At 60.7% G+C, this 14,694-nt stretch overlaps 4 protein-coding genes across 7 annotated transcripts; 3 read left to right on the top strand and 1 right to left on the bottom strand.

Moving 5' to 3' along the window:
* Positions 1–419: 419 nt before the first annotated feature.
* TERF2 (telomeric repeat binding factor 2) lies at positions 420–6,014 on the top strand. 4 transcript variants are annotated; one of them, XM_033069895.1, is made up of 10 exons: positions 420–622; positions 720–815; positions 1,359–1,489; positions 1,688–1,774; positions 2,273–2,419; positions 2,607–3,022; positions 3,459–3,845; positions 4,297–4,382; positions 4,616–4,662; positions 5,121–6,014. In XM_033069895.1, exons 1-10 carry the CDS (start codon positions 436–438, stop codon positions 5,277–5,279), a joined length of 1,743 nt encoding a protein of 580 aa, XP_032925786.1. In that variant the 5' UTR covers positions 420–435; the 3' UTR covers positions 5,280–6,014. The 4 variants fall into 4 exon arrangements, with proteins under 4 accessions (XP_032925786.1, XP_032925785.1, XP_032925787.1 ...); XM_033069894.1 differs by having other exon boundaries at positions 1,311–1,489; positions 2,276–2,419; XM_033069896.1 differs by having other exon boundaries at positions 1,311–1,489; positions 3,615–3,845.
* A 610-nt stretch (positions 6,015–6,624) lies between these two features.
* Positions 6,625–8,681, top strand: TMED6 (transmembrane p24 trafficking protein 6). Its single transcript, XM_033069898.1, has 4 exons — positions 6,625–6,848; positions 7,568–7,694; positions 7,828–7,979; positions 8,117–8,681. The coding sequence occupies exons 1-4, from the start codon at positions 6,654–6,656 to the stop codon at positions 8,339–8,341; spliced, it is 699 nt and encodes a 232-aa protein (XP_032925789.1). The 5' UTR covers positions 6,625–6,653; the 3' UTR covers positions 8,342–8,681.
* A 152-nt stretch (positions 8,682–8,833) lies between these two features.
* NIP7 (nucleolar pre-rRNA processing protein NIP7) lies at positions 8,834–10,207 on the bottom strand. The gene is made up of 5 exons (XM_033069897.1): positions 10,082–10,207; positions 9,713–9,799; positions 9,488–9,626; positions 9,270–9,410; positions 8,834–9,172 (listed from the first exon to the last, which is right to left on the bottom strand). The coding sequence occupies exons 1-5, from the start codon at positions 10,135–10,137 to the stop codon at positions 9,053–9,055; spliced, it is 543 nt and encodes a 180-aa protein (XP_032925788.1). The 5' UTR covers positions 10,138–10,207; the 3' UTR covers positions 8,834–9,052.
* Positions 10,208–10,245: 38 nt separating this feature from the next.
* Positions 10,246–14,271, top strand: COG8 (component of oligomeric golgi complex 8). Its single transcript, XM_033069714.2, has 6 exons — positions 10,246–10,559; positions 10,790–10,997; positions 11,091–11,909; positions 12,586–12,754; positions 12,900–13,103; positions 14,024–14,271. Exons 1-6 carry the CDS (start codon positions 10,246–10,248, stop codon positions 14,179–14,181), a joined length of 1,872 nt encoding a protein of 623 aa, XP_032925605.2. The 3' UTR covers positions 14,182–14,271.
* Positions 14,272–14,694: the final 423 nt, after the last annotated feature.

The raw sequence follows: 14,694 nt of genomic DNA, 5'->3' as shown, positions 1-14,694 counted from the left end.
CAGCACTTACAGGTTTCCGTGCTATCGGTCCCGAGCCCTCAGGGCCCGCCTGTGCCCCGGCCTGCGCCGCTTCCCGCCGGGGCCCGGCAATCCCTCACCCGTCCGCCAGAGGGCGACCGACCCCTACCGGCCAGTTCGGAGCGATGCACGCCGGGAGTTATAGGCGCGGCGGAGTTTGCGCAGTGCACACCGGGAGTTGTAGGCGCGGCGGAGTTGGTGCGATGCGCACCGGGAGTTGTAGGCATGGCTGAGTTGGCGCAGTGCACACCGGGAGCTGTAGGCATGGCTGAGTTGGCGCAGTGCACACCGGGAGTTGTAGGCATGGCTGTGTTGGCGCGATGCACGCCGGGAGCTGTAGGCACGGTGCCCGCTAGATAAGCCCGCGCGCCGAGGGGCCCGCGGTGCCGTCACTTCCGGCGCGCTGGGTCCGGCGGGATGGCGGCGCGGAGGGCGGCACGGCGGGACCAGGAGCCGGACCCCGACCCCGACTGGGCCGGGATGGCGGGGCTCCCTGAGAAGACCATGAATGGCTGGGTCCTGCAGTTCTATTTCCACCGGGCCATAGAGGCCTACCGCTCCGGGCGCAACCGTGATTTTCGCCAATTCCGCGACATCATGCAGGGTGCGCGGGCCGGGCCGGGGAGCGGCGGGGCTGGGGGCGGCCGGACCTGCCCCGGCCTGGCTGGCTGCAGCGCCCTGACCTGCCCTTTGTCCCACAGCGCTGCTCGTGCGGCCCCTGAACAGGGAGCCGGAGATGGCGCAGATGCTCCGGATAATGCAGCTGCTGTCGCGGGTTGAGGAGGGCGAGAACCTCGGTAGGTGCTGTAATATATGTTGTATTATCTATGACAGTGCCCAGTCTTTTCTGCGAGCTCTGGGGAGCCCCGGTGCTGCTTGCGGCCCGCTCCCTGCTCTTCCCTGTCCTGTGTCCGTGTCGCTGCGCTCCCGGAGCTCTGTCCGTGCCTAGAGCGGGGCTGTGGCCTGGGGCTGTGGGGGTCTCCCTGCGGGTGAGGGGTTGCTCTTTGTGTCTGTCTCGCTGGGGGGGCCAAAAGCGGCATCCGCGGTGCTCGGGGGCTGGTATGCCAGACAAACACATCAGCCTGGTGACTCCTGCTTAGCCTCACAGCTTCCCAAATGCTCCCCTGGGTTAGTGCTGGGCACCTGGGAAGTTCTCGAGTGCTGCTTCCAGAATTCCCCACGGCTGTTGTGGGGCTGGAACTGCAGTTCAGACACTTGGCTGTGGGATTTGTGGCACACCTGTGTAGGTGGATAGCTACCACCTGTGCAGGTGAATAACCAGCTCTCTCTAGGGAGGCGCCGTGACCCCCCCCCAAAAGTATGGATGCCAATTCTTATAGATTGCACCTTCGACAAGGAGTCAGAGCTGACCCCACTGGAGTCGGCCATGCTTGTCCTGGACTTCATCCGGGAGGAATTCTCTGTGGCGGACAAGACAATGGAGGCTGTGCAGAAAATGGTGAAGGAAGCTGTAAGAGCTTTTTCTTTCTCAGTAAATATGTTGTGCAGTTTCTGTCTTGGAAAGGCTTTGTGTGGATGATAGTGGGAGCTGCCTCGTGTGGGATTCCCTTGTTATCTGTCCATGCATACCTGCAGTGATGTGGGAGTCCTGTGTCGGGGCTGGCACTGAGCTGTTCCCTGTTCCCTTCAGTCTTGTTTTCCTCTGCAGGCTGTTGTTGTTTGTATCAGAAACAAGGAGTTTGAAAAAGCTTCTGATATCGTCAAGAAGCACATGGGGAAAGAGCCCAGAAACCAAGTGAGTCCATGCTGGTTGAAGTGGGAGCTGCTGGTGTGTCCAGTGGGGATCTGATGTGTCCTGGGAGGTTTGGGGTGAGGAGGCCGAAATGGAAACAGTCCTTCTGGAGTCCCTAAGTGTTCCATGTTTAGATTGTCACCCTGGAGCCTCCTCTGTCACCTTTCCTCACACACCTTCATGGGCCTTCCAGGCATCCCCATTTATGCCTTGATGAGCCTCCAGCTCACCTTCAGAGCAGGTTCTGGGAGCAGCAGGAGTTCCCATTCCTGTTTCTGCAGGCAGTAGGGTGCTTGGGCACTGCAGGCAAGGAGAATTCCTGAAATAAGGTGGTTCTGCTGCTCCTTAGTTGCGGTTCTGTTCCTCTGGCTTTTTCCTGGCCATATCTCAGTATAAATGGGTTGTGCCTGGAGAATGGCAGATGGGAAAGGCCCAGTCCTTGCTGGGGCTGTCACTGATTCCCAGAGTGTTCTTACCTGATCCCATGAATCCCTTTTCTAGAAGAAGAGAAATGAGTGGCTGGCTGTCATCCGGGACAAGAATCCCTCTCATCCAAAGGTCAAGAACTTCTCCTACGAGGATTTCCAGCAGAGCATCTTTGAGTTCCTGAAGGGCTACATGGACGACTCGGAGCCAGCGCTGCTCACAGTGCGTGTCCACCCCGCTGCCCTGGGGATCAGGTTAAACCTGGAACACTAAATTCAGTCCAGTCCTAGGAGGTTTATATGGTTAAACATGTTTTTCAATCCATGAAATGCCTTTGGGAGGGGATAAAATGGAATGGGAGTGCAAGGAATCCTCTCTGTAACGGTGCTGTGCTTTTTCTCTCTCCAAGTTATTGAAGAAGACCTTGAATTCGGAACATGTTGACAAAGCAAAACCCTCGCTGGAGGCTTCAGAGTTTGCAGATGGGCTGAAGGACCAGGCAGCAGCTCCAGAGGCCTTGGGAAGGGCAGAGAGCCCAGCCAAAGCTCCAGAGCATGCAGGAGACACAGAAGACCTGGAGGGAGCTGCCAGCCCTGCAGAAAGGGCAGCTGGTCCCACAGCAGCTCCAGAGATTATGGAAGAAGCCAGTGGCCCTGCAGCAACTACAGAATCTATGGAAGTTGTCACTGACCCAGCAGCAACACCTGACCATTTAACAGCAGCATATGATACCCCGAAGGGCACTCCAGAGTCTATGGAAACAGCTAAAGAACCAGCTGCAGCTACCCCAGAACTCCCCAGAGTGTCCACCAGGGAACCACAAAGGTGGGCAGAGGAGTCTGGCTCTAGATTCTGGATGCAGTGTGGCTGCAAGTTCTCTTCCAAGGGGTAATCCCCTGTATCCAGGCAGCTCCTAATTCCCCAAATGCCTGCCCAGGCCAGCCCAAAGGTGTTGGTGCTGGACTCTGGATCCTGGGAAAGGTGTTGAGGTGGTTTGGTTCAGCTGCTGACAGGAAGTGCTGCTGTGACCAGGGAGGGGGCCATGGAGTAGCAGGAGGCAGTGGGGCATGAACCTGTGTTCTCCATACCTGCTCCCTGGGGTGCTGTGGGAGGGAGTGCTGGAGGTTGGGAATACTCTCTTCCATGGATTTGCAGTGTAGGGCCAGGAGCTGGGGATGCCAGTGGAGGGAAAGGCTGGATTTTGGGGCAGCAGAGCTCCCTCAGTTTCCCTACAACCCGCTTGGTTGTGTTTATTTTATAGGCAGCCCCCCGGAGCTGTAACCTCGTGTGGGATTTCTGTTCTGAGAGAAGCTTTCAAGATGCTGTCGGACTCCGGGGACCCAGACGTGCTTTTCACCAAACTGGACGAAACAGACTTGCCTTCCCCCAAGCAACTGTCTCCTTCTGTATCCCACAGAACCAAGAGGCGCAGAGAAGCAGAGACTCAAGCTTCTGAGACCTCAGAGCCTCCTGAAATGTCCCGTAACGTCAAAAACTTGTTCAGCATAAGCAATCTGATCGTGGACTTGGACGGCTCCTCCAGCAAGTCGAGCGAGTGCCCTGACTCTTCCCAGGAGCACGTGGTCTCTTCCGCTTCCAAAGCTGCTCCGAAATTGCCTGATGAGCCCTTGTCTGCCCAGAGTGAGAAGTATGAAGCCCCTCTCGTGTGGTCTTGTCTGCCCTGCCCCCAGTCTTGTCTTGGTAGCCTGAGCACAAAACCCTCACCCTGTGTCCCAAGATGAGTGTTGACCTTTCCTGCCAGCCCACGTGGGACTGGGCACAGCAAACCCTCTCTTGTCTGTACATCTGGCTTTAAAATTAATTGTGGGTTAATGGAGAGCAGAAAATGATCAGGTCCTGCTGGTAGGGAGGTGCTGCAGCTGGTCCTGGCAGGTGATTCCAGGTAACACATGTTTTTCCACACTTCTCCCAGTCTCAGCATCACTGGCTGGAGTCTGTAGGAGCATCCTTCTCTTGCTTCCCACCTCTGGAGAAATGCAGTGTGCAGAGGCTGGCTCTGCTTGCTTGGTAGCCCTGCACCTGCTCCCCAAAAAAACCTTCTGAGCCAGTAGCCAAAGTAAACCCTCACCTAATTTCAGGTCCATCCAAGGAAGGTGGAACAGTTCCTGTGGCACGGAGGAGAAGGACATTTGGAGTGATGAGGATGAGCTCTTTGCAAATGCAGGTATGAAAATTCCCCTGTGCTAATCCTGGCATGGGATCACTCACTGCTGCCTGAGTGACTTGAGTTTTGAAACCAGCAATCCTGTGGAAAGGCTGGGATGAAGGAATTGGGGTGTATTGCCTGTCATGGGGTGCTCTGACTGCACAGCTCAGCAGTTAAGCCTCAGGCAGCCTCTCAAGGAGGTCTGTACCTCCCAAATTATGGGAAATGTAATTCTCTCCCTTGTTTTCCAGCGTCACATGAAAAAAGCAATGTCTCCAAAAACAGCTCCAAGAAACAGGTATGTGGAGCCTTAGGTGCTTGCAGCAGGCCCTGCAGTGGGGCAGTGTCCCTGCAGTCTCCCTGGCAAAACAGGCTGGAGCTGTGCCTGTCCTGCCTGCAGGGCACTGGAAATGTGCCTCAGGTGCCTTTGTTTTGATGGCTCTGAGCAAAGTTTGCCAAATTCCCCTCATCCTGGAGAGGTTCAGAGTCTTGTTCAGGTGAGGGACACATCTGGGAGCTGTTAGCCAGGAACAGGTCCCACCTTGCTGCCACCAGGAGCTCTCTTCCTGACCCCTAGGAAGGCAGCTGCTGCAGCACACCTGCAGTGCTGGAGTGTTGTGTGCAGCTGCCAGGACCTGTCTGCCTTCCCTGCCGTTCCTGGCACGGGTGATGGGGGAAGGAATGTGCCAGGAAGGATTTGGCAGCAGGCTGTGTGCCATGCAGCTCCTCCCTGCAGCTGCTTCCTTCTCTTTGCAGAAGTGGACCGTGCAGGAGAGCGAGTGGATCAAGGAAGGGGTGCAGAAGTACGGAGAAGGGAGGTGGAAATCCATTTGCCTCAAGTACCCCTTCCAGAACCGCACCGCAGTGATGATCAAGGATCGCTGGCGGACCATGAAGAAACTGGGAATGCTCTGAAAGGAGCCACGGGACTTTCTTTTTATTATTTTCTTTTTGGTTTTTGGACCTCAGTTTGTTTTTTGGAAGCTGGAACACAGTGTTGTCTATGCCAGTGTGGGAAGACCCTGTGGCACCAAAACCATGACTGACAGGAATCCAGTGCTCCAGCTGTATCTGCAAAGATCAGTGTGCTGCAGATGGCAGGAGCTGTGCAGCCTCTCAGTGTAAACTTAGAACCACTTGTCTTGAGACTTTGTTGTCCACCTGACCACTGCAGCCTCTGGAATGAATCCCAGCTGTTTGCTCAGGTGTGATCAGTAGGATAATCTCATAGGTCACTAGTTTTTTTGTGTTCTAGTTGTCTGTTCTCTGAATCACTTGCTTAATCTGTTTGCCATCACTCCCTTGTGGAAGAGAGGCAGCACTGAGTCCCAGAGCTTGTGGGGAAGGGATCCAGGCAAGAGGATCAACTTGGAAATTTTTTTTCCCCATTATTTTCTGATTTGTAAATGACTAATCTGTGAGGAGCTCTGAAGCTTTAAAAATTAAACTTATTTTGTATTTCAGCACTTCAAACTCTTGTTTCCATGCTAGAAAATTTAGTGTTGTCTGACTTTGGTCATGTTTTCTTTGCACTTTCCTGGTACTATCCTTGCTGTGTGTGAGCTCCAAGGGTTCCACGTGTTCCTGCCTTCAAGTGCCAAAGCTGGAACACTCATTTGTAAAATAAAGTTCCTTTCTTGTTTAATAGCAGGAGTTGTGAAAGTGTCAATTGTGGGTGGAAATGCAGCAGAGGGGCACAGACTGCCCCAGGGCTTGCCCTGCCCTTCTGGGAGTGCTGGCTCAGGAGCAGCACTGCCCTGGAAGTGTGACATGCAGGTGCAAATGGGAAATAGGAGTTTCTGGATTAGAGTCCTGTGGAAAAAAAGTCAGGGGTGTGATCCAAGGGCACTTTCTAAACTTAGTTTCTGAGTATCTCTTGGCTGCCTTCCAGCCAAGCCAGGGCTGGGAGAAATCTTGTCTAGAAACAGCTGCTTCCCCTTGTGTCCTTCAGCTGCAGGTGCTGCCCTGGCTGTCCCTTGTCCCCTGGCTGTGGCCATGCCTTTCCTTCACCTTGTGTAAATCCCTTCCCTGGAGAGCCCTGGGCAGCAGGAGCACAGGTCAGAGATGTGGGTCAGGACTGGGTGGTGAGAGGCAGTGCCCTGTTGGCAGGAGCTGTGTCCCATTCTCTTGCCCTGGCAGCACAGGGTCTCAGAGCTCCAGCTCTGCACCAGGATCACCTTGAGCCGTGGCTCCTGTGCCAGCACGGCCCTGGCACTGCAGAGCAGTTAATGATTACCCCTGCACTGCCCTGCCTGGGGAGCAAATGCTGGAGCCCAGGGAAGCAAGAGGATGCTGCTGCTGCTGCTCCTGGCACTGCTGGGCCCTGCTGGCTGCCCCAGGACAGAGCCCCTGAGCGGCTCCAGCCAGGAGCCGCTGTTCCGCGGCGCCGATCGCTACGACTTCGCCATCGTCATCCCTGCTGGCAGTGTGGAGTGTTTCTGGCAGTTCTCACACCAGGGTGGCAACTTCTTCTTCAGCTACGAGGTGAGTGCTGGGGACGTGGCCTGGGAGGTTACTGGCACAGACAGGGACTGGCTGTGCTGGATCCATGCTGTGCTGGTCCTGTGGCACATGGCATCTCAGGGACTGTGCCTTCCTTAAGGCAGAATCATGGAATTGTTTGGGTTGGTGGGACCTTAAAGCTCATTTCCTTCCACCCCCTGCCATGGCAGGAGCACCCTCCACTAGCCCAGGCTGCTCCAAGCCCCAGTGTCCAACCTGGCCTTTGGATATGTGCAGGGATCCAGGGGCAGCCACAGCTTCTCTGGGCACCCCCTGCCAGGGCCTGCCCACCCTCTCAGGGAAGAATATTTTCTTAATATAACCAACCTAATCCCTATTCATCATCAATCCCATGCATTTTTAAACTACCTGGTTTAAACACAAGGTGCTGGGAGCTCCGGCATTGTTGGAGGCTCTGCCCTTCACTGCCTGGCCAGAGGCTGTGGCACAGCTGAAGGCCCCGGCACAGCGTGTCCCTGAGCTCTGTCCCCTTCCCACAGGGAAACTCCAGCCCTTTCATCTCCTGTTTACACTGGGCTGGCTGAAAGAGAGCCAGGGCATAGCCGTGCCTGGCAGTGGCAGCTTCCCCCAGGCTTTGTGCTGGGCAGAGCAGCCCCACAGTGACATGTCCCCAGGGCTCAGCACAGCTCCATCCCCCCCACAATGACCACAAATTCCCCTCGGGTGTTCCCTGCCTCCAGGTCCAGCGGGCCACGGGGATTGGCAACAGCAGGACCATCCTGGTCACAGCGAGTGACCCCAATGGCTTCCAGCTCGGAGTGTCCCGGGACGTGCGAGGACAGATCAACTTCCTCACCAAGGACACAGGTCACCCCAGCCCCTGCAGCAGCTCTGAGCCTGTGAGCCAGGGCTTGCTCCTACAGGGGGAGGATGAGGGCTGAGCACTTGGGATGTGTCTGTCCCTTCCATCCAGGGACCAACACCCCCCTTCCCTCTGCAGGTTTCTACCAGCTCTGCCTGGACAACCAGCAGAACCACTTTGGCTTCATGCAGGTGTACCTTAACTTTGGTGTGTACTACGATGACTTCAACATGGAGCACAAGGAGCCAGCAAAGAGGAAGGAGCTGAACGACACCCTGGACGCAATTGGGGTGAGGGTCAGGGAGGCCACAGGGGGCCCCAGCACAGCAGGGATGGACAGGGCCAGCCCAGGACACTGAACAGGGCATTTGCTCAGGCTGATCAGCAGCTGAGTTCAGCTCTGAGTGTGGCTCTGCCTCTCCTGCAGGTGAGCATCCAGAGGCTGCAGATCCACACCTTCCACATGTGGCGCTTCTACAACTTCGCCCGGATGCGGAAAGGGGCCGACTCCTTCCTGCTGGAGTCCAACTACAACTATGTCAACTGGTGGTCGATGGCCCAGAGCTGTGTCATTGTCCTCTCCGGGGTGCTGCAGCTCTACTTCCTCAAGAGCCTGTTCCACGCACAAACCTCGGGCAGCCAGAAGTGCTGAGACAGCGCAGGGACCCCCCTGCAGAGCCAGGGGACCTGGCTGCCCCTCTGTCCCACCACAGTATGGGAGGAAAGGCTGGATTCTGCTTCCAGGAGGAGGTTGGAGAGTTCCCCCTGCTCCTGCCTCGTCTCTAGCCCTGGCATCAGCCCAAGAGAAGTCAAAGGGCACACTGCCACCTGAGTTCTGTGTGCTGAGTGGGTTTGTTACATCCCTACCCATTTTTACTGTCTTTACTGTGGGCTTTTTCTACCAGACTCCAAATAAAGGACCCCCTGGGACAGTCCAGGGAGTGACTGCTGCCTGCTGCTGCCATCCAGCCTCTGTGAGCCTAGAAGCTGCTTCCCCCTCCCTCCCTTCCTGAAGCTCAGCCTCAGACTCTGAGGTTCCCCCCAATGCCACCAGTCCCCCCAAACCCACACCAGTGTGTCACATTCCCCACAGCAGGGGCAAGGACTGATTCCCCCTGCCCCTCCACACCAGACAACAGGCATTTAAAAAAAGGAACTGGTTTTATGTGACAGAGCTGGGGCCAGGGCCCCTCTTTCCGTCCTGCCAGCAGCCCCCTGAGGGCTCTGGGGCTCTGTGCTGGCAGCTCCTCACATCTCCATCCCACTCTGGGTGGGCTTCCCACACCCACAGTGTAGGACAAAGCCCGTCCTAGCCCGGAACACTCACAGAGCACGAGGGTCCCTTGGGGTCCCTGAGGGTCCCCTATGTCAGCGTGTCCTCATTGCGCACGTACTCCCCGACATCGGCTTGGTGGAACACCACGATGGCCAAGGGATCAACCTTCCGGCACTCCTGCGTGGACTTGGCAGCCACCCCGAAGCCCTGGGGCATGAAGGGGAGGTGAGGGAGGGCTGCCCATCCCGTATTCCCCCTGCCCATCCCCTCTTCCCCCCCACCCTGGCAGGGACCAGGCACTCACCAGCGGGACATCAGCCATGGAATACACCACCACACCCTGGTACTGCGCCGTGTTCTCCGTGATGCGGCCCAGCCCCGACTTCAGCACGTGGTTCCCGTAGAGGAAGGACTGCTCCGAGCCCGGCTTCACCCACACCTTATACTGCGAGAGAGGGGCAGAGCTGTGAGGAGCCGAGGGGCTGGGACGGGGCCGGGGCCGGCTGAGGGGCCGTGACCCACCTTGGCATAGGGTGCGAGGAAGTCCAGGGCCGTGACACTGAGCCGGAACTTCTGCGACTTGGTGAACTTCCCGAAGCAGGTGCCCGGGGCCACCAGGCTCTCCCGGGGGATGCTGGCCGCCAGCTTCAGCAGCTTCTCACTGCGGGAGCAGGGCCGTGCTGGGCGGCGGCCGGGCCCGCACCCCCGGGGCCGCCCGCTCCCCGCCCCGCCCTGCCCGGCCCTCACCTCAGGTAGTACACGCGGTCCCGGTGCAGGCGGAAGCAGTAGGTGCCATCGGGCCGGTCCACCAGCAGCTGGATGTTCTCCCCGATGCTGCAGGGCCACACGCCGTGAGCCCGCCCGGCCCCGGTACCTCCGCGGCCCAGCCCTCCCGATCCCGCTCCGTGCCGGTTCCCGCCCGACCCCGGTGTCCACCACCCCCGCGGTCTCCTTGGCCTCCCCGTTCCCCGGGATCCAGCCGGCCGGTGCCCATTCCTTCTCCATGCCCGATCCCCGGTGCCCATCCCTCCCGGTTCCCGTCCTGTCCCCGGTCCCCGGCACCTCGCCGGCCCAGCCCTCCCGATCCCCCCGCTCCCCCCGCTCCCAGTCCCTCACTATTTCCCGAGCTTCTCGAACACCGCCCGCGTCTCCGCCTCTGTGAGCGGCCGCATCTCCCGCGCCGCGCACACGCGGGCGGCCCGGGCCGGAAGTGCCGGACCGGAACCGGCTGTAGCGGAAGTGACGAACCCGGAACCGACGGACACGCAGCTGACGCGGCGATGGCGGCGGCGGCGGAGGAGGCGCGGCTGCTGGCCTGGCTGCGCGGCCCGGCGGCTCCCGGCGGCCCCGAGCTCGCCGCTTATGTGTCGGAGCTGGCGGCGCTGGGGCTGGCGGAGCTGGGCCGGGAGCCGGCGCGGTTGGCGGCGGAGCGGGAGCGGGTCGGGGCCGAGACACGCCGCCTCGCCTTCGAGCACTACCGAGCCTTCATCCGCTCCGCCGAATGCACCGGCCGCGCCGGCCGCGGCTTCGGCGGCATCGAGACCCGCCTCAGCAGTCTGCTGGAGCGGCTGCCCGCGCTGCAGGACGCCTGCCGGTGCGGGACGGGCACCGGGCACGGGGAGCGGCGGGCAGGGCGCGGGTGGAAACGGGGCAGGGACGGGCTGGGCTGGGGAACGACAGGTCCCAGGGCTGAGCCCACTAAGGGTCGGGGTGGCTTGGACTGGGCAGGAGGCAGCGCTGGGAGCGGCCGGTGTGGGTGGGACGGTCCCCGGACCCTCCCGCTGCAGGGAGGACTCTCCTGCTGATGCCATCCCGGCCTCGCAGGAACTTCATGCGCGATGCCGAGGCCATCGCCTGCAGCCGGCGCATGAACAGCCTGACCCTGAACCGGCACACGGAGATCCTAGAGATCCTGGAGATCCCACAGCTCATGGACACCTGCGTCCGTAACGGCTACTACGAGGAGGCACTGGAGCTCACGGCCTACGTGCGCAGGCTGGAGAGGAAGCACAGCAGCATCCCCGTCATTCAGGTGAGCCCTGCGCTGAGGTGAACCCCATATTGTCACAGCCGGTGATCCAGGAGAACTCTGCCTGGACCTGACTGAAGGCTCTCTCTTCCCCAGGGCATTGTGGAAGAGGTGCGCCAGTCGGCCCAGCTGATGCTGAACCAGCTCATCCAGCAGCTGCGCACCAACATCCCTCTGCCCGCCTGCCTGCGCGTCATCGGCTTCCTGCGCCGCATGGACGTGCTCACCGAGGCCGAGCTGCGCGTCAAGTTCCTGCAGGCGCGGGACGCCTGGCTGCGCTCCATCCAGGCCTCCATCCCCGACCACGACCCCTACGTGCACATCACCAAGACCATCGAGGCCTGCCGGGTGCACCTGTTCGACATCATCACCCAGTACCGCGCCATCTTCTCGGACGAGGAGCCGCTGGTGCCGGCCGAGGGCGCGGCGCCCGGCGAGGGGGCCATCTTCCACGGCTGGGTGCTGCAGAAGGTCTCCGAGTTCCTGCGGACGCTGCAGCGCGACCTGGACCGCGGGGTGGGCGGCCGGCTGGACTCGCTGCTGGGGCAGTGCATGTACTTCGGGCTGTCCTTCAGCAGGGTGGGCGTGGATTTCCGCGGGCAGCTGGCCCCCCTTTTCCAGCGCGTGGCTGCCGATGCCTTCAGGAAGGCGGTGGAGGAGGCGGTGGAGAAATTCCGGGAGGAGATGAATTCCTACACGCTGATCTCCGCGCCGGCCGTGCTGGGGGGCAGTGCAGGAGTGCCGGTGCCCACAGCCCAGCCTGGGACACTGCAGCCCCCCATGGTGCTGCTGGACTTCCCACCCCTTGCCTGCTTCCTCAATGGGCTCCTCGTTGCCTTCAATGACCTGCGGCTCTGCTGCCCCATCGCCCTGGCACAGGACATCACTGCCTGCCTGGACAGTGCCCTTGCTGAGGTGAGTCCAGGGGATGGAGCTGGGATTGTCCTGCGAGATCGTGGGGCAGGTTTGTTCTGAGTGGGTTGGGAAAGCCTCTGAGATCATCCAGTCCAACCACTACCCCAGCACTGCCAAGGCCACCCCTAGCCCATGTCCTCGAGTGCCACATCCACACAGCTGTTAAATCTCTCCAGGGATGGGGATTCCACCACTGCCCTCTGCTAGGGCTGGACAGCTCTTTCCATGAAGAAATTTTCCTAATATCCAACTTACACTTCCTGTGGCACAACTTGAGGCTGTTCATTCTTGTCATGTCCCTTGTTCTTTGGGAACAGAGCCTGGCCCCACTCTGGCTGCCCCTGCTGTCAGGGAGTAGGGGAGAGCAACAAAATCCCCCTCAAGCCTCCTTTTCTTCAGGCTAACCCCTCCCTAATTGCTCCTTGTGCATCAGCTCCTTGTCCAGCTCTGTTCCCTTCCCTGGACACACTCAAGTCCCTCATGTCTATCTCAGAGTGTCCCAGAACTGACCCCAGGATTCCAGGTGTGCTGTCACCAATGCCCAGCACAGGAACACGGGCACTGCCCTGGGCCTGTGGCCACACTGTTGCTGGTACAAGCCAAGTGCCATTGGCCTCCTTACCCACCTGGGACGTGGCTGTCACCAGGTGAGCCATCTGCCTCTCTCTCTGCCCAGGTGACCAAAATCATCCTGGCCTTCCACCGTGCAGAGGAGGCGGCTTTCAGCGGGCGGGAGCAGGAGCTCTTTACCCAGTTTTGTACAGCCTTCCTGGAGGACCTGCTGCCTTACCTGAACCGCTGCCTCCAGGTGCTTTTCCCTCCAGCACAGATTGCACAGGCACTGGGTGAGATTTCAGGGTTTGGTTTTCGTTGCAGGGGAAGGACACCCGTGGCTTCCCCCGGCATTGTGCAGGCCCTGTGCTGCTCTTGTCCCCTCCGTGGGGTTTCATTGCCCGCAGACCCCCTGACCCCTCTTTCCCCATCCCCAAGGCGTACCCCCCACGCAGCTGCAGCGTTTTGGCCGCCTGGGCCGCATCGACGTGGCCGCCCTCAGAGAGCCGCTGGCTTTCCTCCTTCCACCGGCACCGGGCGAGGAGGATCCATCCCCGGAGACCATCCCGGACCCCGGAGAACACACAGCCGTGCCCACCGAGTCCCCGGAGAGCCCCTCGGGGAGCGCTGCCGTGCCGCCGGGTGCCCCGGTGGCCACGGGCTAGCCCGGCGGGAGCGCGCGGCCGCCAGGGGGCGCGGTGGCGGCGCGGGTGCGCGCGCACGCGGTGCGCCATGGCGGCGGCGGCGGCGCTGGGGCGGGCGGCAGGACGGGCCCTGCCCGGGATCCCGCCGGGAATCCCGCCGCTCCCGGCCCGCGGCTGCGGACACGCGGCGGGCTGGGACCGGCGGGAGCGCTCCTACTGGCGGGCGCTGCGGCGCCGGGTGCTGGGCCCGCCCGTGCCGCCGTTCGCCGCCCCGGTGCAGGTGGGAGCCCCGGTGCTGCGCGGCGCCGCCGCCGCCGTGTCCCCGGAGCAGCTGGGCGGCCCCGAGCTGCGGCGGCTGGCGGCGGCGCTGGCGGCCGGGCTGCGGAGCAGGCCGTGCCTGGGGCTGAGCGCTCCGCAGCTCGGGGTGCCGCTCCGGGTGTTCGCCGCGGAGCTGCCGCCCGCCCGCTGTGCCCGGTACCCGCCGGCGCTGCGCCAAGCGCACGGCATCGAGCCCTTCCCGCTCCGCGTCCTCGTCAACCCCGCGCTCCGCGTCCTCGACACCCGTCTCGTCACCGGCCCCGAGGGCTGCGCCAGCATCCACGGCTTCTCCGCCTACGTGCCGCGGCACTGGGCCGTCCATGTCTCCGGTACGGACCGACCTGCACCTGTCCCTCCCTCACATGGTCCCCCCCTTCTTTTACATGGGTCCCGCAGTCCCTCCTGGGATCCCCCACTCTTACACGGATCCCTTAATCCTCTGATGGGTTCCCTGTCCTCTCACGGCTCCCTCCATTCTCTCACAAATCTCACCACACACGTCCCCCACTCTCACACAATCACCCTGTTCTCTCACAGATCCTCTCACTCTCACACACATCTCCCTTTTTTCTCTTTAATCACCCCCTGAACCCACTGCAGGTGTGGACGAGCATGGAGAGCCCGTGAGCTGGGAGGCGTCGGGCTGGGCCGCCCGGATCATCCAGCACGAGATGGATCACCTGGATGGGATCCTCTACATCGACCGCATGGACCCCCGCACCTTCACCAACGTGAGCTGGATGGAGCTGCTGGACTGACCCCACTGCCCTGACCCTGGTGAAAGAACCAGCGCAGCTCTCGGGGCTCCCACTCAGCTTTATTGCAGCCAATACAGACCTGTGGCCTCAGCGTGGCTCCGGCCCTTCCTGCCCGTGGGTGTGTGCTCCCCCGGGCACTGGGAATTCCTTTGTGGGTCTAGTGACAGCCTGCTGCCAAGGCTGTGCAGGGAAGGGGCAAAGGGGGGATCCTCCCCTCTGGGGCTTGTTTGGGGCTCGTGGTCACAGCATGGGCAGCAGTTGGACACAACACAGGGGGCACCGGGATGGGGGCAGCGAGGCTGAAGGGAGCCCAGAGACCGCACAGGGGGACATGGGGTGTGGGCTGGTGGGTATCATCAGCTGGTGGCTGCTCCATTCAAGTAGCCCCTGCTGTAGGCACAAATCCCTGTCTGAGATGGTTGGAGTGCAAGGAACCCCCAGCCCCTTGGGACAGGCAGAGGCCTTGGCCCTGGGTCATTGCATTTTGGGGGGTGAGGGGCTGGGCTGAGCCCC

Source organism: Catharus ustulatus, chromosome 11 (assembly GCF_009819885.2).
Source record: "Catharus ustulatus isolate bCatUst1 chromosome 11, bCatUst1.pri.v2, whole genome shotgun sequence".
Taxonomy (NCBI): domain Eukaryota; kingdom Metazoa; phylum Chordata; class Aves; order Passeriformes; family Turdidae; genus Catharus; species Catharus ustulatus.
Note: the sequence above shows the minus strand (reverse complement) of the source record. Positions and strands in the feature narration are given on the sequence as shown.

Excerpts from the sequence above, each read along its gene's own strand:
- TERF2 (XM_033069892.1), top strand. The coding sequence starts at position 436 with ATGGCGGCGCGGAGGGCGGCACGGCGGGACCAGGAGCCGGACCCCGAC. Across the intron at positions 623-719 it reads ATTCCGCGACATCATGCAGG|CGCTGCTCGTGCGGCCCCTG; the intron begins GTGCGCGGGCCG and ends TTTGTCCCACAG. Across the intron at positions 1,775-2,272 it reads GGAAAGAGCCCAGAAACCAA|AAGAAGAGAAATGAGTGGCT; the intron begins GTGAGTCCATGC and ends TCCCTTTTCTAG.
- TMED6 (XM_033069898.1), top strand. The coding sequence starts at position 6,654 with ATGCTGCTGCTGCTGCTCCTGGCACTGCTGGGCCCTGCTGGCTGCCCC. Across the intron at positions 7,695-7,827 it reads CTTCCTCACCAAGGACACAG|GTTTCTACCAGCTCTGCCTG; the intron begins GTCACCCCAGCC and ends TTCCCTCTGCAG. Across the intron at positions 7,980-8,116 it reads ACACCCTGGACGCAATTGGG|GTGAGCATCCAGAGGCTGCA; the intron begins GTGAGGGTCAGG and ends CCTCTCCTGCAG.
- NIP7 (XM_033069897.1), bottom strand. The coding sequence starts at position 10,137 with ATGCGGCCGCTCACAGAGGCGGAGACGCGGGCGGTGTTCGAGAAGCTC. Across the intron at positions 9,411-9,487 it reads TCCTCGCACCCTATGCCAAG|TATAAGGTGTGGGTGAAGCC; the intron begins GTGGGTCACGGC and ends CCTCTCTCGCAG. Across the intron at positions 9,173-9,269 it reads CCATGGCTGATGTCCCGCTG|GGCTTCGGGGTGGCTGCCAA; the intron begins GTGAGTGCCTGG and ends TTCATGCCCCAG.
- COG8 (XM_033069714.2), top strand. The coding sequence starts at position 10,246 with ATGGCGGCGGCGGCGGAGGAGGCGCGGCTGCTGGCCTGGCTGCGCGGC. Across the intron at positions 12,755-12,899 it reads ACAGATTGCACAGGCACTGG|GCGTACCCCCCACGCAGCTG; the intron begins GTGAGATTTCAG and ends CCCATCCCCAAG. Across the intron at positions 13,104-14,023 it reads GAGCGCTGCCGTGCCGCCGG|GTGTGGACGAGCATGGAGAG; the intron begins GTGCCCCGGTGG and ends AACCCACTGCAG.